The sequence below is a fragment of the Chiloscyllium plagiosum genome, chromosome 18, assembly GCF_004010195.1.
Source record: "Chiloscyllium plagiosum isolate BGI_BamShark_2017 chromosome 18, ASM401019v2, whole genome shotgun sequence".
Taxonomy (NCBI): Eukaryota; Metazoa; Chordata; class Chondrichthyes; order Orectolobiformes; family Hemiscylliidae; genus Chiloscyllium; species Chiloscyllium plagiosum.
The window spans coordinates 6,758,005-6,784,175 of NC_057727.1; the positions used below are offsets into that span (position 1 = coordinate 6,758,005).

The 26,171-nt window shown below is 45.2% G+C and overlaps 1 protein-coding gene across 5 annotated transcripts in view; it reads left to right on the forward strand.

Moving 5' to 3' along the window:
* The first annotated feature begins 6,360 nt into the window (after positions 1 to 6,360).
* hmces (5-hydroxymethylcytosine binding, ES cell specific) overlaps positions 6,361 to 26,171 on the forward strand; it is a 33,098-nt gene continuing 13,287 nt past the window's right edge. Inside the window, exons 1-4 of one of the 5 annotated variants that reach the window (XM_043707615.1) lie at positions 6,361 to 6,463; positions 14,208 to 14,437; positions 18,903 to 19,046; positions 25,640 to 25,762. In XM_043707615.1, the coding sequence (XP_043563550.1) occupies positions 14,249 to 14,437; positions 18,903 to 19,046; positions 25,640 to 25,762 (456 nt within the window). In that variant the 5' untranslated portion in view covers positions 6,361 to 6,463; positions 14,208 to 14,248. Of the gene's footprint in view, positions 6,464 to 6,600; positions 6,691 to 8,225; positions 8,727 to 10,426; positions 10,592 to 13,432; positions 13,558 to 14,207; positions 14,438 to 18,902; positions 19,047 to 25,639; positions 25,763 to 26,171 lie in introns of those variants that run through there. The other 4 variants (XM_043707619.1, XM_043707616.1, XM_043707618.1 and 1 more) reach the window with 4 other exon arrangements.

Here is a 26,171-nt window from a genome sequence, read left to right on the forward strand (position 1 = left end):
ACGTTTCGACGTTCCTGAAGAAGGGCTTATGCTCTTATGCCCGCAACGTCGATTCTCCTGTTCCTTGGATGCTGCCTGACCTGCTGCGCTTTTCCAGCAATACATTTTCACCTTCTTATTGAACTCAAGTTTCACAATGTGCCATGGTAGGATTTGAAACCCACATCTCCAGAACATTAGCCTGGGTTTACTGGATTACTCTTTCAGTGACATTACCATCAGGTATGGTACTGATGAAGGGCTCCTGCACAAAACATCGATTTTCCTGTGCTCCTCAGATGCTACCTGACCTGCTGTGCATGTCCAGCACCACACTCTCATCTCTGATCTCCAGCATCAGCAGTCCTCACTTTCGCCTATCAGGTATGATACTTCTGTCCTAGAATCCGAGTCTACTTTCAAAATTGGAAAACATCAAATGCTGGAAATCACAGCGGGTCAGGCAGCATCCATGAAGAGAGAGCAAGCTAACATTTAGAATCTCGATGATTCTTCATCAGATGAAGAGTCATCGAGACCTGAAGTGTTAGCTTGCTCTCTCTCCGCTAATGCTGCCTGACCCGCTGTGATCCCCAGCATTTGCTGTTTCCAGTACAGATTCCAACATCTGCAGTGATTTGCTTGTAACTTTCAAAAACATTGAATCCTTGAAACAAATTAATCACTTTAGCAAATGAATAGGAACAAGCAACCTCTATTTTGGTGATTGTGTCCCTCCCTTTGTGCTTAGTTTCTGGAACTGAGGGTCATAGTTTAAAATAAGGCATTGCCCATTTAAGATAGAGAGAGAGGAGGTGTTTTTTTTTCCTCACCAAATGCATTGAGTCTCTGAAACCCTTTTCCTGAGAAGGTGCTGCAGACAGAGCCTTTGAATAATTTTTTCAGTCAGCAAGCTGCTTCGGAAGTTTTCTCGATAAGGTTTCGGAAATATTCAATGAATGTCTTAAAAAGATTTCTTTGAGTGTCGACAAATCTTAAATAGAAACATACAAAGGCGAGGAGAAATTGACCAGGAAATGAAATCACTGAAATGAAAGTGCAGATTAACTATTTTTGATAGCAGTTTCGCTAACTGTAAATAAAAAAAATTCTTTATCTAGAGATTAAATGAGGAGACCAAGAGCTTGGCTACAGGTGTGGGCCTCAAGAAAGTGTTTTGGCAGAGAGAGAGGGATGGAGAAAGAGACAGAGACAGAGAGACGGAGGGAGGGAAAGGCATTCGACAAGGTTCCCATGGGAGACTGATTAGCAAGGTTAGATCTCATGAAATACAGGGAGAACTAGCCATTTGGATACAGAACTGGCTCAAAGGTAGAAGACAGAAGGTGGTGGTGGAGGGTTGTTTTTCAGACTGGAGGCCTGTGACCAGTGGAGTGCCACAGAATCGGTGCTGGGCCCTCTACTGTTTGTCATTTACATAAATGATTTGGATGCGAGCATAAGAGGTACAGTTAGTATGTTTGCTGATGATACCAAAATTGGAGGTGTAGTGGACAGCGAAGAGGGTTACCTCAGATTACAACAGGTTCTGGATCAGATGGGTCAATGGGCTGAGAAGTGGCAGATGGAGTTTAATTCAGATAAATGCGAGATGCTGCATTTTGGGAAAGCAAATCTTAGCAGGACTTATACACTTAAAGGTAAGGTCCTAGGGAGTGTTGCTGAACAAAGAGTGCAGGTTCATAGTTCTTGAAAGTGGAGTCACAGGTAGATAGGATAGTGAAGAAGGCGTTTGGTATTCTTTCCTTTATTGGTCAGAGTATTGAGTACAGGAGTTGGGAGGTCATGTTGCGGCTGTACAGGACATCGGTTAGGCCACTGTTGGAATATTGCATGCAATTGTGGTCTCCTTCCTATCAGAAAGATGTTGTGAAACTTGAAAGGGTTCAGAAAAGATTTACAAGGATGTTGCCAGGGTTGGAGGATTTGAGCTACAGGGAGAGGCTGAACAGGCTGGGGCTGTTTTCCCTGGAGCGTCGGAGGCTGAGGGGTGACCTTATAGAGGTTTACAAAATGATAAGGGGCATGGATAAGATAAATAGGCAAAGTCTTTTCCCTGGGGTCAGGGAGTCCAGAGCTAGAAGGCATAGGTTTAGGGTGAGAGGGGAAAGAAATAAAAGAGACCTAAGGGGCAACCTTTTCACGCAGAGAGTGGTACGTGTATGGAATGAGCTGTCAGAGGAAGTGGTGGAGGCTGGTACAATTGCAACATTTAAGAGGTATTTGGATGGGTATATGAATAGGAAGGGTTTGGAGGGATATGGGCTGGGTGGTGGCAGGTGGGACTCGATTGGGTTGGGATATCTGGTCGGCATGGACGGGTTGGACCGAATGGTCTGTTTCCATGCTGTACATCTCTATGACTCTATGACTCTATGAGGGAGGGAGAAAGAGACAGAGAGAGAGAGAGAGAGAGAGAAAGAAACAGATGCTACCTGACAACAGTCAGATGAAGTACAGACATGAACCAAAAACAAAAACAGAAATTGCTGGAAAAGCTTAGCAGGTCTGGCTACATCTGTGGAGAGAAAACAGAGTTAACATTTCAGTCTAATGACCCTCAGAACATTTCTGAGGAAGGGTCATTAAACCCAAAATGTTTACTGGACATTACCCTGATTTCTCTCCACAGAGGCTGGCAGACCTACTGAGCTTTTCCGGCAATTTCAGTTTTTGTCTTATAATTTACAGCATCCGCAGTTCTTTCAGTTTTTGTTGTGAATAAAATATGTAACTTTCATAAAGAAATCCTCATTTATCCTGTCCTCGTGGTAGGAGTATCTTGTGCACAGATTATCTACATATCACCAGAGACTGTCAAAGGATCATAACAAATAGGAACAGGAGTAGTCCATTTGACCCTTTGAGTCGGCTCCACCACTCAATAGGGTCATGACTGGTCTGACATCCCTCGTGTACACTTTCTTGGCTTTTCCCCAGAACCCTTGATTTCCCGACTGATCGAGAATTGATCTCAGCTTCAAATATACACAAGGACTCTGGCCCCACACCTCTCTGTGGCAAGAAATTTCAAAAGCTCACAACCCTCCGAGAGAGAAAATTCCTCCTCATCTCAGTTTAAATTGGTGCCCGTTTATTCTGAGACCATGCCCTCTGGTTCTAGACTCTCCCATGAGGGGAAACAACCTTTCAGCATTGACCCTATCAAGCCTCTTAAGAATCCTGTTTGTTTCAATGAGATCACCTCTCGTTCTTCTAAATGCCAGTGAATAAAGTCCTAACCAGTTTAGCCTTTGCTCATAAGACAATCCCTCCATGTCAGGGATCATCCCAGTGAACCTTCTCTGTACTGCCTCCAATGAAATGATATCTGTCCTTTAGTAAGGGGTCCAAAACTGCTCACAGTGCTCCAGATGTGGGCTCACCAGCACCTTGTCCAGTCGCAGTAAGCCTTCCCTGTTCTTGTGCTCCAACCACATTAGAGTCAGAGGGTCATTGAGATGTACAGCACAGAAACAGATGCTTTGCTCCAACCCGTCCATGCCCAGATATCCTAACCTAATCTAGTCCCATTTGCCAGCATTTGGCATATATCCCTCTAAACCCTTCCTATTCATACAGCCATCCAGGTGTCTTTTAAATAAACAATTGCTGAAAGTACTTTGGATCACCTTGAGGATGTCAAAACTCTTAACCAAATGTTACAGTTACAAGTGGAATATTGTCCTTCATTGCAAGAAGGATGGAGTTTAAAAACAAGGGAGTTATGCAGCAGCTGTATAGAGCACTGGTGAGGCCACACTTTGTGTTCTGTTTTGGTCTCCTTACTTGAGAAAGGATGTACTGGCACTAGAGGTAGCGCACTAGAGGCGGTTCACCAGGTTGATTCCAGAGTTCATCGGGTTGGCTTATGAGGAGAGATTGAGTCTACTGGGACTATACTCATTGGAATTGAGAAGAATGAGGGGGGATCTTATAGAAACATAAAAAAAATTATGAAGGGAATAGATAAGATAGAAGCAGGGAGGTTGTTTCAACTGGTGGGTGAAAGTAGAACTAGGGGGTATTGCCTCAAAATAAGGGGGAGCAGATTTCGGACTGAGATGAGGATGAACCTCTTCACCCAAAGGGTTGTGAATCTGTGGAATTCCCTGCCCAATGAAGCATTGAATGTTTTTAAGACAAAGATAGGTTTTTGAACAGTAAAGGAATTAAGGGTTATGGTGAATACGTGGGTAAGTGGAGCTGAGTCCATGAAAAGAACAGCCATGACCTTATTGAATGGGGAGCAGGCTCAAGGGGTCAGATGACCTACCTTTGTTCATTATTTCTTACATTATTATGTAATTCTGTCTTTCAGATCATTATTAATTTCACATTACAGTATTAGCTATTCAGACATAGGAGTCCTGATTTATGAAAGTCCAACTCATGAATGCTCATACTTACGAACGCAATCCCATATAGGGGTGTAATTTTAAACATCTGACATATGAATTTTGCCTGTACTAACAAACGGCTATTTTATGTTGTCTTGCATTCCATTCCGACTTGCGTACAAATCGACTTGCGAACAGAATCATGAACGAATCATGTTCACAACTCGGTTTGGGCAATCAAGGCATAGAGCACAAGATCAAGGAAGTCACTGGTCTGGCTTAGCTAAAGTCATGCATCCAGGGATGGGCACTACAGTTTATGATGAATGAAAGGCATTGAAGTAAGTGCAGAAATGGCTTACAAGAACGGTCCCGGTGATGAGGCATTTTGCTTATTAAACAAGCTGGGATTTTACTCCTGAGCAGAAGTGTTCAAAATCATGAGTGGTCTGCATGGAGTAGATAGGGAGAAAATGATTCCACTTGTGGAAGGATTGAGAATGGGAGTTAACAGATTTATAGCAATTAGTTAAACAATAACTGATAGAAGAAAAAGCGTTTTCACACAGCCAGTCATGGGTCACAAAGTTCAGTGGAAGCAGGTTCAATTCAGACACTCAAGAGAGAATTAGACGGTTACAGTCAGTTCTGTAATGTGATGGTTGTGTTCTTGTGCAACCCCGTGTTATAGAAAAATCGCGCTTTAGAATCAGTGTATAAACTGTTCGCGATGTAATTGCGTTACAGCCAGCACAGGTTTTAAAAGTTCACAGTTTCAAAACTGCGTCCCCAGTTCGTCAATCATATTACAGCAAATTTGCGCTGACGAAACGCGTGTTATAGCAGAACGACCTGTATTTGGTTTTATTCCTTCGGGATGTGGACATCACTGGCTTCACACTTTTCTTAAATCTTTACGTTTTCGTTTCAGTGATTTAATTTCTTGGTCAAATTCTCCTTCTCTTTGTGGGGTTCTTGAGTAAATTTTGTTCCATGGGGAAATGCCACCGATAGAATTGGGAAGGCCAGCACAATGACAACAGGCCAAATGGTCTGTGCCATGATCTCGATTTGAAATGTTAGCTTCCTCTCTCTTCATGGATGCTGTCTGACCCGCTGCGACCTCCAGTATTTATTGTTTCTGCGCCATGATGACCACTGAGGAAGAGTCAAAGTCAGAAGTCACACGACACTAGGTTATAGTCCAACTGGTTTACCTGGTATCACACAGTGGCTCATTGGTTAGCACAGCTGCCTCACAGCACCAGGGACCTGGGTTCAACTGTGTGTGTGTGTGTGTGTGGAGTTTGCACATTCTCCCTCTATCTGTGCGGGTTTTCTCTCACAGTCCAAAGATGTGCAGGTTAGCGTGAACTGGCCATGCTAAGTTACCCATAGTATTCAGGGGGAATGTGTCTGGTAGGATACCCTTTGGTGGGTTTGTGCTGGGCCAAATGTTTTGTTTCCACACTGCAGGGATTCTCCAACGAGCTTCCTCAGGTGAACCTGGCAGTGGTCCAAAATCTTGTGATTTCAAAGAAGCCTGTTGGACTATAACCCGGTGTCGTGTGACTTCTGACCTTGCCCACCCCAGTCCCACACCGGCACCTCCACTCCATTAAATTCCTTTGTCAGCTCTTCTTGCTTCTCGCTTCCTCGGTGTGGAGGTGCCCGTGTTGGACTGGGATGGACAAAGTCAGAACTCATACGACACCAGGTTATAATCCAACAGGTTTATTTGAAATGACACCAGCTTTCGGAGCACTGCCAGGTACACCTGACAAAGGAGCAATGCTCCGAAAGCTGGTGTGTTTTCAAATAAAACCTGTTGGACTATAACCCGGTGCCATGCGATTTCAAATAAATTCAAGTGGGAGAGGCTGGGGGAGAAGGGAAATGCAGAGGGCCTGGGGTGGGGAAGGGGAGATCCAGTCATTGAGGGAGTGATGGGGCCCATTTCCAGCCTCTAGTGGCCAAAGGGCCAGCCCTCAACAGCATGGCGGCTGGGCGGAGCCATGCCCTTAAGGGGCGGGGTTCCGAGCGTCATGACGTTTGGTCAGTCCCCGCCCTTTTAAAGTGCGGGTGGCGCGTGCGCTGGATACAATGTGACGGCGGGCGCTGAGGTACGTCACTGTGTGGGGAATGTAACAATTCGGTATTGTATCCAATCATGTATCCAAATGGCCAGGTAAAGGTCAAAGGTGGCGGCTAGGAACGTCTGGCTCAGGAGAGAGAGAGAGAGAGAGAGAGAAGGCTCCCTCAGGGAGGTTGCTTTCCTTCTTCCCTTCCTGTCGGCCTGGCCTGTGCCCTCCTGGCCCAGGTCCTTGTCCATCCCTGTTATCTTCAGCAGGTATTCAGCGCTGAGGGGAAGGCAGGGAAAGATTTAAGTGGCCCTGAGCTATGTGGAGGAACGTTCAGGATCACAGCACCGGATTTCTTTCCGACTTTCCCATGCCCCTCCCCAACTCTCCTCATTTTGAATCTGCCTCCCTGACTTTAAAAGTTTTGACCCTATATTTACTAATGTAGCTCTGTGCCAGACAAATGGCCACGTAAAGGGCAGCGAGGGGGAGTCTGTGAGAGGCTCTCTCAGAGACTGAGGTCCACATCCATCAAAGTTTTACTTGCACATCCATTAATATCATTTATTGCATCCATTGCTCCCGATGCGGTCTCCTCTACATTGGGGAGACTGGACGCCTCCTAGCAGAGCGCTTTAGGGAACATCTCCGAGACACCTGCACCAACCAACCACACCGCCCCGTGGCCCAACGTTTCAACTCCCCCTCCCACTCTGCCGAGGACCTGGAGGTCCTGGGCCTCCTTCACTGCCGCTCCCTCACCACCAGACGCCTGGAGGAAGAACACCTCATCTTCCGCCTCGGAACACTTCAACCCCAGGGCATCAATGTGGACTTCAACAGTTTCCTCATTTCCCCTTCCCCCACCTCACCCTAGTTCCAAACTTCCAGCTCAGCACTGTCCCCATGACTTGTCCGGACTTGTCCTACCTGCCTATCTCCTTTTCCACCTATCCACTCCACCCTCTCCTCCCTGACCTATCACCTTCATCTCCTTCCCCACTGACCTATTGTACTCTATGCCACTCTCTCAGCTCTTTCGCCCCTGCACCCCCCCCCCCCCCCCCCCCCACCGAGCCAGGAATGCTGAGCTTTGTTATGATTATTTTCAGGAGGTATCTACCAGTGAGGGGTGGATGAAAAACCTTAAGGTGCTCTGATCTAGTTCTGAAAAAGGAGCTGACTTGTTAAGTTATAAACAACAAAAATTGCTGGAGAAACTCAAAAGAGGTGGCAGCAACTATGGAGAGAGAGCAGAGCTGACCACCTCTCCTAATGTAGCTCTGTCATATTTTGTTCCTGCGAGTGGCCTTGAGCTGTCATATTGGTAGTAAATGGGCTACATAAATAATTTTTCATTTTTATGAAGGATTGGTGATTTATATATCTTGACTTTCACTTTTAATTCACTTATCAATAATTTGTATTTGAAAAGGGACTAAGGAGCAATTGACTTTCAAAAGGTAGTTTTGTTTTTCCCTTAACATTTGTCATTATTGAAAAGTTGTTGGTATTTGTTTGACCCAGCCTCGAGACACGAGCTGTTGAGTGAGTTTGGTTATGACACACAAAGAAAGCGTGCAACTTGATGTAAAGTTGCAACCACTGTCTGTCTCACATTTTGGGGATGTTAAATATCCTTTGTGTGCATTTCAGCTGTTAGAAATATGTTCTCCTTAAAGAAAATCACCAAATAATTGCACTGAGTAATCAGTGTTTTAACAAATAATCATCTCTGGTATTGTGCAAAATAATTTGTAAATTGCTAGTTTCATTCTGACTGCTGTCATTATATTTGTTGCAGGATTTCCCCTCTACTGTAGGTAGCGATTCGTGCAACGAACTCAGATGCTCAAAATAATTTGCCATGCATTTGCTGTTATAATCTTCACTGTCATTGCCAAACCCCATCCTGTTCTCACCCAATGTGCGTACATCAATCTGGATTCACTTGGGAGTACCAGGAATGGGCTCCTCCTCCTCCAAATAAGGAAGTCACTGAGGCCAAATATTGCAGCCCTATCCCCACATGGTTGACACCAGCTGTCTCTGCGGTGCAGAGTCCGGAAATCACAGCTAGAACTTTCCACAGCTGTGTAGCTCAGAGCTTCTGTAGGTGCGTTTTCTAACGGCCAAAATCCGCCTACTTCATGTCAAAAAAAAATCTCGTGTCCTGCAACTGAAATCGTAAAAGTTAGGAACCCAGAAAGGGGCCATTCAGCCTGTGCAGTCAACAGCTCTTCGTCCAGTCATATTCCCCTTTCCAGTTCCTGCTCTGTAGCCTGGTAGTTTCCAGCAATTCCAGGTATGTACCCAATTATTTACATGTTACAGGGGTTTAGGTCTGCAGTAGCCTTATGGGCAGTGAGCTTCAGGCACTGTCTGGGTGATACAGCGTCCCTTCGAATCCCAGTGTGAACCTCCTACCATTTACCCTCACTCCCTCTGGTTATCAACACAGAGAAGCCATTACGGTGGACCAGGCAGGAACCAATGACATGGCAGAACATCATTCTTGCTTCTAGTTGAGAGAGTTTGAAGAATTAGGGCCCATATCTAACGGTAGGACATTTAAAAAGTAATCATAGAATCCCTATGGTGTGAAAGGAGGCCATGCTGACCCTAACCCACCTACCCCATCCCTGTAACCCTGCTTTTCCCACGGGGAGTCCATCTAACGGGCACCTCTTTGGACTGTGGGAGGAAATCGGAGCACCCGAAGGCACAGGAACAATGCGCAGATTCCACACACGGTTGCCTGGGGGTGGAATCGAACCTGGGTCTCTGGTGCTGTGAGGCAGCGGTGCTGACTACTGAGCCACCGTGTATCATTCCAGATTGTTTCCCTAGTCACCAATGACTATGGATGGGATCAAGGAGGGTGGAGAGAATAAACACCCAGTCCAAAGAGTGGTGTAAGGACAGTGGGGTTACTGTAAATGGGGTACTGACACCAGTACCTTGTAGGGAGGGAGTGCAGAAAACAGCGCTGCTCTATTGGAGTGGCATTCCAGTGATGTTAGAGATTATTGATTGATTCTTGTCACGTACCGAGATATAGTGAAAAGTGTTTTGCGTGTTGGACAGGCAGATTATACCATACAAAGTGCACCAGGGGAGCAGAATAGAGTGCAGAATACAGTGTTACAGCTGCAGAGAGATCAGAATAACCTTTGAGAGATCAGTTCTAAAGTCTGATAACTGAGGAGGAAGTTGTTCTTGAATCTGTTTGTTCGTGTATTCAAACTTTTGTATCTTCTGCCTGATGGAGGAGGGTGGATGAGAGTAATACCAGGGTGAGAGGGGTTTTTGATGTTGGTAGCTTTCCCGAGGTAGCGGGAAGTGTACACTGAGTCAGTGGATGGAAGGCTGGTTTGTGTGATAGACTGGGCTGTGTTCGCAACTCTGCGTGTTGTCTTGCAATCCTCCGAAGGACAATTGCTGTGATGCATCTGGATAGGATGCTTTCTATGGTGCATCTATGAAAATTGGTAATAGTGAATTTCTGTATCCTCCTGAGAAAGTAGAGATGTTGTTGAGCTTTCCTTATTACACAAATCTCGGGAGAGTGGTAGATTGTGAGAAGAACAGTGTGGTTCTCCAAAAGTCTCTGAAGTTGGTGGAATGGGCAGGTAAGATTGCATGCAGCGAAGTGTGAGGTGATGCACTTTGCCAGGAAGAACACTGAAATACGTCAGAAAATTTACCTCATTGAATATTTTTAAGGCAAAGATGGAGTAAAGGAATTAAGGGTTACGGTGAGAGGGCAGGTGGAAGCCATGAACAGATCAGCCATGATATTATTGAATGGTGGAGCAAGCTCGAGGGGCCAGACAGACTACTCCTGCTCCTGCTCCTGGTTCTTACACCCTTAAATCAGGAGTACAATTCTGAAGGCGGTGCAGGTCCTATGTGTGCAGATTATTGAAGGTGGCAAGGCAGGTGGAAGCAACATGTAATAAAGCATATAGTGTTCTTGGCTTTATTAACAGGGGCATAGGATACCAGCACAAAGAGGTGACGTTGAGCTTGGTTGTCGAGTCATGACTGTTCTCCTGGAGTGAAGAATATTTAACAGGTTTTTAAAATCGTCAGTGGACTGGACCGAGGAGATCGGGAGAAGCTGTTCACAGTTAGAAAAACGGGCATAGATTTAAAGTAATGTGCAAGGTAAGCGAGAGTAGTGTGTGATAAAGCTTTCTCACCCAGCAAGTAATTAGTGTGTGGAATGCACCGCCTGGAAATGTAGCGGAGGTAGTTTCGATTAAGGCACTCAAGGGGTATTAGATGGTTATTTGAATGGAAATGGTGTGCAGGGATATAGGGAAGAGACTAGCATTAGATAATAGATTCTGTGCAGTTGCGACAGGCCTGGGTGGCACGGTGGCTCAGTGGTTAGCACTGCTGCCTCACAGCGCCAGGGTCCCAGGTTCAATTCCTGCCTCAGGTGACCAACTGTGTGGAGTTTGCACATTCTCCCCGTGTCTGTGTGGGTTTCCTCTGGGTGCTCTGGTTTCCTCCCACAGTCCAAAAATGTGCAGGTCAGGTGAATTGGCCATACTAAATTGCCCGTAGTGTTAGGTGAAAGGGTCAATGTAGGGAAATGGGTCTGGGTTGGTTGTGCTTTGGCGGGTCGGTGTGAACTTGTTGGGCCGAAGGGCCTGTTTCCACACTGATAAGTAATCTAATTTAATCTAATCTAAATGTCCACCTTCTACAAATTCTGTGACATAAATATTGAGAGATTTAGATTTAAACGCCATTACTGAGACATAGTTTCAAGGTGACACAAGATGGAAAATTAATCTTCTAGGGTATACAGTATTCCAAAAAAGCTGGACGAAATGACATAGGAAGAGGGCTGGCCGTGAGAATAAAGCATGGCAGAAGGACGTGAGGAAGGATCTCTGCTCGGAGGTCAGGAACTGGGTAATGGGTGGAGAGATCTCTGGTCAGAAAACGCTGGTGGGAGTGTTTAATAGGCCCCCTCCCATCGGACAGAGAACAGGAAATTATTGAATTGTTCCAATCTGACTGAAGGTGGCAGAATGATACATCTTTTAGTAGGACAGACACTTTAGATATGTGTGCCACGCTGGTTTGTTTTAACTAGCTAAAACTATGCAATTTACTGACTCAAAAGCAAGAGTAAAACGGTTGTTCAACCAGTTTAAAACAAGAGTTTGCATTTGTATAATGTCTTGGAAGATCACCAGTTTCTTCCCTGGAGCAAAATCAGACAAAAGAAAAATTTCAGAGACCCCGAATGTGGGATGCAGACCAGGTGCCCAAACGATTGATTCAGTGAAGTAGACCTTAAGCAGGCTTTTAAAGGTGGACAGTGTGTGTGATGGAGAGGAAGGGCAAGTTTAGGATGGGAATTCCAGGCCTCACGGCCTACACTGTTGAAGGCTTTATTGAGCTGAAAATGTGGTGCTGGAAAAGCGCAGCAGGTCAAGCAGCATCCAAGGAGCAAGAGAATCGACGTTTCGGGCATCCCTTCAGTTCAACTTGTCTGCACCAACCAGACATCCCAATCTGACCTAGTCCCATTTGCCAGCACTTGGCCCATATCCCTCTAAACCCTTCCTATACATGCTTTTTAAATGCTGTTGTTGTATCAGCTTCCACCACTTCCTCTGGCAGCTCATTCCATACATACACCATCCTCTGTGTGAAAAAGTTGCTCTTTGGGTCCCTTTTATATCTTTCCCCTCTCAGCCTTAACCTATGTCCTCTATTTTTAGACTTTCCTACCCTGGGAAAAAGACCTTCGCTCTTCATCCAATCCATGCCCGTCTTGATTTTATAAATCTCTATAAGGTCACCCTTCAGCATCAACATTGCTCAACACAATCCAACGTCTCACCTATGACCTCTTCTTGAACATCTTAGCTGCCTTTCTCGCTATCTTAAAAAAATATATTTCTGCTGCGTCTTTCACAGTGCAGAAAAGGCTCTTTGTTCCATCGCATTTGTATTATCAAAAATATATCACTACCCACAATAGGCCCACTTGCACGAACTAGGCCCATAGTTTTGTCTGCTGTCACTTTTATTCTAGTCCTCTTTATAAGTTTTTTTAAAAATTGTTCGTAGGATGTGGGCATTGGTGTGTGGGCCAGTTTTTACTGCCCGACCCTAATTGGCTTGTTGGACCAATTCCGGGGAAAGTTCAGCATCAGTCACGTCACTATGGGTCACGGCGGGTAAGGAGAGATTTCTTTCACTGAAGGGCATTAGTGAACAAAGTGGAATTTTACAGCAACAACAGAGATCACCATTAGGTCATCCTGTAATTCCAGATTTTGTTTTATTGACTTCAGTTTTCGCTATGTGCCAGTCCAACCCATGTCCCTGCAACATTATCCTGGAGTTCTGCAATACTAATCCAATGATATTATCGTAGCACCATTACCATGTCCCTACGTTTATGTACAAAGTTAAGTTTCCATATTCCTACCAAGCCTTAGACCAGTCTCTCATTATAGAGAGACAGCTGTTGGTGGTTTAAACTGAGGATCACTTCCTCAGATGAGGTGGGAGTTTGAGAAGTTGTGTATTACATGGTAATACTTGGTGCAGGAATTGAACCTACACTTTTAGTATCGCTCTGTATCACAAACCAGCCATCCAGCCAACTGAGCTACCCAAACTCATGTACAAGTGACGCGTAGAGAGACAATGGGGGGAATGGGATGGTGTGTGGTTAATGGCAGGGAGGATTAAACAAAGTCCATCAATACAAACTGTCCAGTCTTGTCATTTTTCAGGGCGTTTTCCTGGTTGGAAAAGGTGTGGGAAGGTTTCTCACTGATTACTAAATCATTTGCCTTTTTGTAATTTTCTCTGAATTTTGTTTAGAACATTAATATCTTTTTCTTTCCCCCCCCCCCCCTTTCCAAATTTGCCATTCCAAGAAAACTATATCTAACTCTTCCTTGAAAACATTCAATGTTTTGGCCTTAACCACTTTCTGTGGCAGAGACTTGCTCAGCCAGCCCCCTCACTGGATGAAGATATTTCTCCTCATCTCAATCCTACATGGCTTACCCAGTATTGTTAGTCTCTGACCCTTGGTTCTGGTGGACTCTGTGGTCATTGGGAATCAAGAAACCGCATAATCTCCTTTTCCGGTCAGAGCGCTCTCAGCATCTTGATTGGAGTGAACCCCCCTCAATTGTTTGTTACTGGAAGGTTCATTGGGGTGGGGAGGCTGTTCGATGGATATAACTGGGTTATCAGCCAGTAGTCGCAAAGGGCTCAAGGTAACATTATGAAAAGGTTTGAATTTTTGAGATGAGTCTGAAATCACCCTGTGCCATTACACGAGCTGAACACTGTTTAAAGAATCATAGAATCCCTAGTTGGCAGCAGGCCACTTGGCCCATTGAGTCCACACTGACCATCCAAAGAGCATCCTGCCCTATCCCTGCATATCCCATGGCTCATCCACTTAACCTGCACATCCCTCTTTACTATGTGACAATTTCCCATGGTGAATCCACCTGACCTACACATCTTTTTAAGTGTGGGGGGAAACTGGAGCACCCAGAGGACACCCACGCAGACACAAGGAGAATGTGCAAACTCCACAAAGACAGTCACACCCGGGTTCCTGGCGCTGTGAGGCAGCAGTGCTAACCACTGTGCCACCAAAAAGTGACAGTGCTGGAGATCGGCACTTGGCAGAATTCATACATTCAATGGGATGACCCTAATGGATTTCTAATCCATAGCCTTAATCACGACTACATCCTTCACTGTGTTATCATTTCTTTTGCAGGTGTAGCATCTAAGGATTTGTACCGAGACCATCTCGCAGCGATGTGTGGGCGTACTGCATGCTCGCTGGCAGCTGAGCAGATCAGACGTGCGTGTGCCTATCGAGATGGGAGAGGGAGGAGGAGGGACCCAGACTGGAGAGATGGGGACCGCAATAAGTACAAGCCTTCGTTCAACAAAAGCCCACATTCCCACTGCCCGGTGCTGGTGTCCAGAAAGCACTTCCACAAAGTAATTCCCCTCGTTGGTTTATCTTGCTCCTGTTTATGCATCTTATGGTTCAGATAACTTTGCTTTTCAATGTCATGGTGTAGAGGAAAAGTCACTTTAATTCAAAAGCCCAAACTGGGGACATGTGTTCAAATCTCACCAAGACAGCTAAATTAAATAGATAAATCTGGAGCTTGCAGAGTTAGAGTCTAGGGTGTGGGGCTGGAAAAGCACAGCAGGTCAGGCAGCATCTGAGGGGCAGGAGAATCGAAGTTTCGGGCATTATTCTTAATGAAGGGCTTATGCCCGAAACGTCGATTCTCCTGCTCCTCAGATGCTGCCTGGCCTGCTGTGCTTTTCCAGCGCCACACTCTCGACTCTGATCTCCAGCATCTGCCGTCCTCCCTTTCTCCTAGTATGCAGAGCTAGTCTCAGCAGTGAAACTACCTTAGATTTTAAAATACTGAGAGGGGTAGATACAGGTGAAATGTTTAAGCACGGCCAATCCAGCTAACCTGCAAATTTTTGGACTGTGGGAGGAAACTGTGCACTCAGAGGAAACCCAATGAAACTGTTCCGTTGGTGGAGAAGTCTAAAACCAGGGGGTGCAATTTAAAATAAGGGGAATGATGCTTCGGCCCTGAGATGAGGAGAATTTTATTGTCTTTACTGAGAAGGTTGTGAATCTTGGAGTTCTCTACGACTGTGGGCCAAAGAAGCTGGGTCTTTTGAGTATGTTAAAGATCGGTGGCTCAGTGGTTAGCGCTGCTGCCTCGCAGTACCAGGGACTTTGGTTCGATTCCACCCTCAGGCTATTGTCTGTGTGGCGTTCGTACATTCTCCCCATGTCTGCGTGGGTTTCCTTTGGGTGCTCTGGTTTCCTCCCATGGTCTGACCAGATATCCTAAATTAATCTATTCCCATTTGCCAACATTTGGCCCATATCCCTCAACCCTTCCTATTCATACACCTATCCAGATGCCTTTTAAATGATGTAATTGTACCAGCCTCCACTACTGATTTTTGCGCATTTAGATTTCAAACTTGCGGCTGCTTTTTTTTCCTGTCAAGTGGTTTAATATTAACTGGGTCAGCCTTTCAGGGAACCATGATCGGCTATGTGTCAAGAGATTGCATGATTAGATTAGATTACTTAGTGTGGAAACAGGCCCTTCGGCCCAACAAGTCCCCATTGACCCGCTGAAGTGCAACCCACCCAGACCCATTCCCCTACATTTACCCCTTCAACTCACACTACGGGCAATTTAGCATGGCCAATTCACCTAACCTGCACATTTTTAGACAGTGGGAGGAAACCGGAGCACCCGGAGGAAACCCACGTAGACACGGGGAGAATGTGCAAACTCCACACAGTCGCCTGAGGTGGGAATTGAACCCGGATCTCTGGGTCTGTGATGCAGCAGTACTAACCACTGTGCCACCGTGCTGCCCACATGACTTCAAAAACACCTGGAATGTTAATGGAAGTTTGTTTATATCAAGGGGCGGTTTAAGAAAGGAGAGAGAAAACATAAAGCTATGAGCTCAAGCACTGTAAAGGATGTAGAGTCTAGATTAAAGTGGTGCTGGAAAAGTGCATCAGGTCAGGCAGTATCCAAGGAGCAGAGTACAGGATGAGCAGCCTTTTAAAAAATGATTCGACTTGAATGCTTTCAGGTGTTGTTTAAATGTGACCTGACTGGGGTCAGAAGCAAGTATGGTCTCTCCAACAAAATGAGATTGTTCAGAGCAGTGAAGGGAATAAGTTACCTCAGTGAAAGAGTCTAACTTGTGAAATGTCCAGACCAGAGGTGTTTGGTTATTTCACTGCAGAGAAAGTCTAAGCTCTTGGCTGTGTATCTGTTAACGACAATGGGCTTCTCAGATCAGGAACTAAAAAAAAATTAAGTCAAGCCTGTAGATTGGACAAGGAAGAAAATAATCTATGGATTTTGTTAACTGTAAAGTGATAGTGTTGGGGAGTAAATGGGATTTTGCTTTAGCTGTGTGCTCTTGAAATTTTCAGATAGTTTGATTCATTTTTTTTTAACAACATTTTTTGTGATAAAGTTCTGTTTTGTTGTAAAAGCCAGTTCTGCAGCCTTATGTGCTTATGTTACAGTGAAGGACTGTTAGATTAAATTATGAAGAAAAGAGTCATTCAAGGCCTTGGAAAACAAACAGAGAAAAAGTGCTGAAGAAACTCACTGTTTCTGCCCCACTGATGCTGCTGAGCTTCCCCAGCATTCTCTGTGTTGGATTCAGATATTCTGCAGTTGCAGTTTCTTGGTTTAATGATAAGCTGGATTTCATGCTGGGATCTGACTTGTCCAATAGTAACATTGGCTGGGAGCATTTTGTCAGATAGAAAGTTGTGAAAGCTCATGTTGAGGACGATTCAGTCAGCCAGGGTTGATCTAGGCAGAAGAATCAATTCGGTTCTGTTTGGTGTGACTTTGATGTTTAAGGAAAAAAAGAGACTGTTCCCGTCATTATCAGAGCAGTGAATATAGGAATTGAGGCGTCATGTGACAACTGTACAAGATATTGGTGAGGCCACTTTTGGAATACTGTGTACAACTGTGTTTGCTATAGAAAAGCTATTGCTAAATTAGAAAGAGTGCAGAAAAGCTTACAAATATGTCACGGGGTCTGGAGGGTTTGAGTTATAAGGAAAGGCTGGGAACCTTTGCCCTGGAGCATCAGTGATTTATAAAATCATGGGGGTCATAAATAAGATGGATAGCCAAGGTCTTTTCCTTAGGGTAGGGGAGTCTAAAACTCGAGGGTAAAGCTTTAAGGTGAGAGGGGAAGGACTTAAAAGGGACCTAAAGAGGTATGTTTTTCACACAGAGGGTGATGTGTGCATGGAATGAGCTGCCAGAGGAAGTGCAGGTACAATGACAACAAGGCATTTGGATGGGTATATGAATAGGAAAGGTTTCGAACGATACATGCGAAACACAGGCAAATGGGGCTAGATCACCTATTACGGAGTGAATACAATTAACACAACCACAGAAAGCAACATACTGCAGATACTGGAAGTCCGAAATAAATGCAGAAGAAATCAAAAATACTCAGCAGCTTTGGCAGCAGTACATCCCTGCTCTTGTATTCTAGCCCTGTCAAAGTGAATGCTAACATTGCATTTGCCTTCATAGCTGCCAGCTGAACTTGTGTGTTAACCTGAAAAAGATCTTGAGTTAGGGCAACCAAATCTCTGTGTAGGAAATCTGCTGCCCTTCTCTGGTCTGGTCTATATGATTAGGTTAGATTCCCTACAGTGTGGAAACAGGCCCTTTGGCCCAACCAGTCAACACTGACCCTTTGAAGAGTGACCCACCCAGACCCATTTCCCTCTGACTAATGCACCTAACACTATGGGCAATTCATCTGGCCTGCACATCTTTGATTAGTGGGAGGAAACCCACACAGACACGGGGAGAATTTGCAAACTCCACATAGTCGCCTGAGGCTGGAATTGAACCTGGGAACTTGGTGCTGTGAGGCTGCAGTGCTAACTACTGAGCCACATGAGTCCAGAGTCATGGCAATGTGCTTTGCTCTTAACTGCCCTCTGGGCAACGAGGGATGGACAATAAATGGTGGCCTAGCCAGCATCACCCACGTCTCGTTAATTAATTTTAAAAAATGCTGGGAATCTGGAATCACAAATGGAACAGATTTCCTTTCCCACAGGATGTAGGTGAAACCAGATGGGGTTTCTTTAACTGAAAATGTGTTGCTGGAAAAGCGCAGCAGGTCAGGCAGCATCCAGGGAACAGGAGAATCGACGTTTCGGGCATAAGCCCTTCTTCAGGAATGAGGAAAGTTTGTCTAGCAGGCTAAGATAAAAGGTAGGGAGGAGGGACTTGGTGGAGGGGCGTCGGAAATGTGATAGGTGGAAAGAGGTCAAGGTGAGGGTGATAGGTCAGACTGGGGTGGGGGCGGAGAGGTCAGGAAGAAGATTGCAGGTTAGGAAGGCGGTGCTGAATTCGATGGATTTGACTGAGACAAGGTGGGGGGAGGGGAAATGAGGAAACTGGTGAAATCCGAGTTCATCCCTTGTGGTTGGAGGGTTCCTAGGCGGAAGATGACTAGGCCTGTACAAGTGCAGGCTGCACTGCAGCATGTATCCCATTTAAATTGCATGTTTGGAGTGTGGCTGTCGGGACACCGCAGCTGAATGTAATCACTGTGTTCACGTTTTGGCTATTTTCCAACAGGAATTGCCGTGGGACAGGGACTGAGCACAAGGTCGAGGGAGGGAACGGCCATATCTATATTTGATTTGGAGGTGCAGGTGTTGGACTGGGGTGTACAAAGTTTTAAAAAAAAATCACAACACCAGGTTATAGTCCAACAGGTTTATTCAGAAGCACTATCCTCCGGAGCGCTGCTCCTTCATCAGGTGGTTGTGGAGTATATCTATATTTATTTTTGGTGTTGGTTGACTGATTGGTCTTTCTGTTTGTGTTGACAGGATGCAGACAGTACTGAGCAGCTCCTAGCGGCCATGCGGTGGGGTCTTATTCCCTCCTGGTTCAGAGAGAGCGATCCTTCCAAAATGCTGTACAACACCAGTAACTGCCGCAGTGACGGGATGCTGCACAAGAACTCGTACAAGGTTCGATCTTCACGAAGCACTCTGATTACATCCCCCTACCACTACCAAAGCATTCTACCCCGATCTTCCCTGAAACGTGGATGCCATTGGGCTGTACCGACATTTATTACCCGACCCTAAATACTCTGGAAGTAAAACGGCTTACTTCACCATTTTGTGCATATAAGAGTCAACCATGTTACTAGCACAGAAGGAGATCATTCAGTCCGTCATACCTGCTCTGGTACTTCAATCGAGCATCATCACCATTGCTAATTTCCTGCTTTTTGCGCATTCCTTTGCACACCATTTCCATCCAACTAATAAAGCCCTTGAACGCTTCAATCGAACATGCCCTCCACCGCATTCACAGGAAGTGCATTCCAGAACCCTAACTACTCACTGTGAGAAAGATTATTCTCACATCACCATTGTTTCTTTTGTAGGTCACTATAACCCTGTGCCCTCTTATTCTCGATCCTTTGACGAGTGGCAGCAGTCACCTATAGATCGGTATCCTCTCTAATTTTCTTCCCGGGTGTGTGGGTCTCCGAGGATTGTGTCTGGTAGTAATGTTGGGAACCACATGTTGATTCTGTGATCAATACGCAGACCATCAGGGCGGCTGCACATGCTAACAGCCGTCCAGCTTCAAGAGGATGTTAGTGAAGGCCCTGTCAGTAACTTTCCTTAATTGGTGCTGTAGTGGAGGGTGAAGAAGGTGATCTAAGACTGCAATGAGATCTTCATCAATTGGGTCAATGGGCTGAGGAGTGGCAGATGGAGTTTACTTTGGATAAATGTGAGGTATTGTATTTTGGTGAAACAAACAATGATAGGAATTGTACAATTAATGCTGCAGCCCTGGGTAGTGTTGTAGAACAGAGAGACCGACAGGTTCACATATAAAGTTAAAAATCACACAACAGGTTGATTTGGAAGCACACTAGCTTCATCAGGTGGTGGTTCAGGTGCATAATTCTTTGAAATTTGCGTCACATGTAGACAGGATGGTTAAGAAGACGTTTAGCACACTTGCACTCATTGCTCAGACCTTTTGGATATAGGAGTCAGGACGTCATGCTGAGATTGTACAGAACGTTTGATGAGGCCTCTTCTGTGCGCAGTTCTGGTTATCCTGTTATAGGAAGGATATTATTAAGCTGCAGAGTCTTCAGAAAACATTCACGATGGTGCTGGGAATGGAGGGCTTGAGCTATTAAATAGACTGGAAATACTGGTCCCTTTTTCACTGGAGCGTAGAAGGTTGACGGGTGACCTTGTCGAGGTTTATAAAATCGTGGGCACAGATTGAAGGTGAATGTTAAGGCTCTCCCTGGAGTGGAGAGGTCAAAACTAGCTGCCATATTTTATGGTGAGAGGAGAAAAACTTAAGAGGAACATGAGGGGTAACGTTTTTTACACAGAGGGTGATTTGGATGTGGAAAGAACATCCAGAGGATGTGGTAGATGCAGCTACAGTTACAATGTTCAAAAGAAATTTGAATACATTCATGAATAGGAAAGACTTGGATGGAAATAGGCCAAGTGAGATTGTGGTCGGCGTGGACTGGTTGGGCCGAAGGGTCTGTTTCCGTGCTGTATGACTCTGACTATTAGTTAACCAGTTGAGTTTTTACATCAGTCAATTCACGTTTTAATGGTCTCCATTAGCTTACAATTCCGGACGTATTAATTGAATCCTAAATTCTGCCAGCTTCCCAGATGTGCTTTGGGAAGGACATGTGCCATCATGTGACTTCAGATCCACAGCAATGTGGTTGACTCTTCACTGCAGTCCGGACAATTAGGAATGAGCAATATATACCCTTTGAAATAAATGCTGACTCAGCCAGTGATGACCATAATCCCATAAATGAATAAAAAATAATTAGCTTGTGCCCCTAGATGACTAGTCCCGTGACACAGCCCTCTAAATCAACATCATGGTGTCATACCACTTTTACACTTGCACATGGTAGAGGAACAGGATATTTAGGGGAGGTTGGTGCTAATACTGCACACATCATCTCACCGACCCCTCCCTTGTGTTTATCCAGCCTGCCTGAGATAGATCTATGCTGTTCTCCTTGATTGTCCCTCATGGTATTGAGCTCCACATCCTTATCAGCCAGTAAAGTACGGTGCATAGTGATCATCCTTCCATTCAAGCAGGAGTTTTCAAGAAGGTCACAGATATAGAAGGCAGTGGAGCTGATGGTATTATTGCTGGACCGTTTGTCCAGAAACCCACGTAATGTTCTGGGGAGCTGGGTTCAAATCCTGCCACGGCAAGTGATGGAATTTGAATTCTATAACAATCTGGAATTAAGCTTCTAATGATGACCATAAAACCATTGGCAATTGTCTGAAAAATCCATCTGGTTTAGGAAACTGCCATCCTTACCTGGTCTGGCCTACATGGGACACCAGACCAACAGCAATGTAGTTGACTCTGAATTGGGCAATTAGGGATGGGCAGTAAACGCTGGCCTAGCCTGTGACACCCTCATCCCATGAGTGAATATTAGAAAAAAGTTCTTAGATTCAAAGGATATGGAATGGAATTGCTGAGTTGGCTAATCAGCTATGATCCTATTGAATGGCGCAGCAGGCTTGAAGGGCTGAATGGCCGCCTCCTATTTTCTGTGTTTCTCCACCCCACTATTATTCAGTAATTGTCTAAGGTCTGATATCCCCCTCTCTGGAATTTTCGGGAGTTGGTAAAGTTGGCCTTGGATACCATCTCCTCAGTCCGCACCAATCAGGGTTTGGCAAGTCTAACTGTCAGTTAATATTTCAGAGATCTTAACACCAACAAACATGGTTTTGTGAAAGGAAATCAAATTTGATAAATCTGTCAAATTCTGGGGATGTGGATTTGAATCCTGGCAGATTCTAATTCAATATTATTAGATTACTTTAGATTACTTACAGTGTGGAAACAGGCTCTTCGGCCCAACAAGTCCACAGAGAGCCACACTGAAGTGCGACCCACCCATACCCCTACATTTACCCCTTCACCTAACACTACGGGCAATTTAGCATGGCCAATTCACCTAACCTGCGCGTTTTTGGATTGTGGGAGGAAACTGGAGCACCCGGAGGAAACCCACGCAGACACAGGGAGAATGTGCAAACTCCACACAGAGTCGCCTGAGGCTGGAATTGAACCCGGGTCTCTGGCGCTGTGAGGCAGCAGTGCTAACCATTGTGCCACCGTGCCGCCCATATTTGGTTTGATTTATTATTGTCACATGTACTGCAATACAGTGAAAAGTATTGTTTTACGTGTTAACCAGACAAATCATACCTTGCATAAGTACATCAGGGTAATGGAACAGAAGGCAGAATATAGTGTTACAGCTACAGAGAAGGTGCAGACAAAGATCAACTCTAATGTATGTGAGGTCTGTTTGTAAATCTGAATGCAGAAGAGAAGGAGCTGATCTTAGGAGATGTGGGCGTTGCTGATGAGGTCAGCATTTATTATACATCCCTGGCTGTCTAGAAAAGAGTTTAGAATCAATCCCATTGCTGTCAGTATGGAGTCACATGGAGGCCAGACCAGTTAAGGGTTTCCTCTCCTAACGTTATGGATAGGACCAATGGTTTTGTCGACAATTGGCAATGGTTACATGGTCACCGTTGGCCTAGTTTCTTAGATTTTATTGAACACAAATTTCACCATCTGCCCTCGTGGGAATCAAACCCAATTCCACAGAATATTAACCTGAGGCTCTGGAATACTCAACCAGGTGGAGATAGATTCATGTGAAGCATCGAAAGAGAGAAGATAGATGGTTCTCTGAAAAGGAGGAATGCATGGGGTTGAGGGTAGAAGTGAGGAGGCTAGCACTGAGGGAATCGCTCATTCGGAGTGCCAGTGTACACATGATTGGCTGAAGGGCCTCCTTCTGCACCATCACAATTCCAAGAGTTGAGCATTTCAGGCACATCTTAAGGGGAGGCAACAGCCCAGTGGTATTCACACTAGACTATCAATCCAGAGCTGAGGAGTGTGGTGCTGGAAATCAGAGTCTAGATTAATGGTGCTGGAAAAGCACAGCCAGTCAGGCAGCATCTGAGGAGCATAGAGTCATGGAGATATACAGCACAGAAACAGACCCTTGGGTCCAACTCACCCATGCCGACCAGATATCCCAACCCAATCTAGTTCCACCTGCCACCACCTTGCCCATATCCCTCCAAACCCTTCTTATTCATATACCCATCCAAATGCCTTTTAAATGCTGTAATTGTACCAGCCTCCTCCACTTCCTCTGGCAGCTCATTCCATACAAGTGCCATCCTCTGCGTGAAAACTAGGCCCCGAGGTCTCTTTTAGATCTTTCCCATCTCACCCTAAACCTATGCCCTCTAGTTCTGGACTCCCCCACTCCAGGGAAATTTATCTACTTATCCTATCCATGCCCATCATGATTTTATAAGGTCACCCCTCAGCCTCCGATGCTCCAGGGAAAACAGCCCCAGCCTATTCAACCTCTCCCTATAGCTCAAATCCTCCAACCCTGGCAACATCCTTATAAATCTTTTCTGAACCTTTTCAAGTTTCACAACATCTTTCCGATAGGAAGGAGACCAGAATTGCACACAATATTCCAAAAGTGGCCCAACTAATGTCCTGTACAGCTGCAACATAACCTCCCAACTCCTGTACTCAATACTCTGACCAATAAAGGAAAGCATACCAAACACCATCTTCACTATCCTATCTACCTGTGATTCCACTTTCAAGGAGCTATGAACCTGCACTCCAAGGTCTCTTTGTTCAGCAACACTCCCTCGGACCTTACCATTAAGTGAAAAAGTCCTGCTAAGATTTACTTTCCCAAAATGCAGCACCTCACATTTATCTGAATTAAATTGGCCCATCTGATCAAGATCCCGTTGTAATCTGAGGTAACCCTCTTCGCTGTCCACTACCCATCCAATTTTGGTGTCATCAGCAAACTTACTAACTATATCTCTTGTGCTCATATTCAAATCATTTATATAAATGGCGAAAAGTAGTGGATCCAAATGGCTAGTTCTCCCTGTATTCCATGAGATCGAACCTTGCTAATCAGTCTCCCATGGGGAACCTTGTTGAATGCCTTACTGAAGTCCATATAGATCACTCTGCCCTCATCAATCCTTTGTTTCTTCAAAAAACTCAATTAAGTTTGTCAGACATGATTTCCCACACACAAAGCCATGTTGACTATCCCTAATCAGTCCTTGCCTTTCCAAATACATGTACGTCCTGTCCATCTTTTATGCATTTCAAGACATCCAGCACTTCCTCCTCTGTTTTATGGACATTTTTCAAGATGTCACCATCTATTTCCCTACATTCTATATCCTCCATGTCCTTTTTCACAGTAAACACTGATGCAAAATTCTCATTTAGCATCTCTGCATCTCCCCATCTCCTGCGGCTTCATACAAAGGCTGCCTTGCTGATCTTTGAGAGGCTGTATTCACTCCTTAGATACCCTTTTGTCCTTGATGTATTTGTAAAACCCTTTGAATTCTCCTTAACTCTATTTGCTAAAGCTATCTCATGTCCCTTTTTTGCCCTCCTGATTTCCCTCTTAAGTATACTCCTACTGCCTTTATACTCTTCTAAGGATTCACTCGATCTATCCTGTCTATACCTGACACATGCTTCCTTCTTTTTCTTAACCAAACTCTCAATTTCTTTAGTCATCCAGCATTCCCTACAGCTACCAGCCTTTCCTTTCACCCTGACAGGAATATACTTTCTCTGGACTCTCGTTATCTCCTTTCTGAAGGCTTCCCATTTTCCAGCCGTCCCTTTATCTGCCCCCAATCAGCTTTTTAATGTTCTTCCTGGAAAAGCACAGCAGGTCAGGCAGCATCCGAGGAGCAGGAAAAATCAATGTTTCAGGCAAAAGCCCTTCCTACTTCCATCCTTTGGAAAGTTCTTGCCTAATACCGTCAGAATTGGCCTTTCTCCGATTTAGAACTTAAACTTTTAGATCTGGTCTATCCTTTTCCATCACTATTTTGGATAGAATTATGGTTGCCGGCCTCAGTGCTCCCCCACTGACACCTCAGTCACCTGCCCTGCCTTATTTCCCAAGAATCGGTCAAGTTTTGCACCTTCTGTAGTAGGTACATCCACATACTGAATCAGAAAATTGTCTTGTACACACTTAACAAATTCCTCTCCATCTAAACCCTTAACACTAGCAGGAGAGATTAATCCGGAGACCCAGGTAACAGGGGCCCAAATTCGAACCCAGCCATGGCAGATGGTGGTATTTGAATTCACTTAAATTTGGAATTAAGTGTCTAATGATGACCATGAATCCATTGTCAATTGTTTGAAAAACTGAGTCACTAATGTCCTTTAGGGAAGGAATCTGCCATCCTTACCTGGCCTGGCCTACATGTGACTCCAGACCCACAGCAATGTGGTTGGCTCTTAATTTCCCTTTTAGCAATTAGGGATGGGTAATAAATGCTGTTATAGCTGACGACACAACGTCCTGTGAATGGAACAAAATATCCGGGGTGGTCTGAAGCTGGCTATATAGGGTTGGGTGTAAAATGCCTGTAACCCATTGTGGGCTGTGTTTCAGCAGGACCCCTTTATGAAGGGACAGCGCTGTGTGGTGCTGGCTGATGGCTTCTACGAGTGGCAGAGGCAAAATGGTGAGAAACAGCCTTACTTCATCTACTTCCCACAGACCTGTGAGAAAGAGGAGGTAAGAGCAGAATGTGCATTTCTGTATCGCCCGTCAGAATCTTGGGAATGGAGGGGGGATGGGAATGAGAGACAGAAGAGGGAGGAGATGAGGTGGGGGGGGAGAGGACTTTGAGTAAGGAGGGACAGACTACATGGGAAAGAGATCAAAGTGACCAAGTGGGTGTCACAGCACACTGCCACCCAATGGATGGCAAGCGGTATTCCTGCCCATTTGAATAGCTCTGAAGCTACAGGACATGGAGCCCTCTCTGAGCAAGTGAACCAGCCCCACAACAGCAGCCAGTGTGTCCGCCTCTTCCTGAGGAAGTCAACTAACCACCAGTTCCTTCTGGAACTTGACGACAAATTCAGGAGAGAGGGTGGGTGGTGGAGTTTGAGGGGGGAGGGAGGGTGGGGTTGGAGGGGGA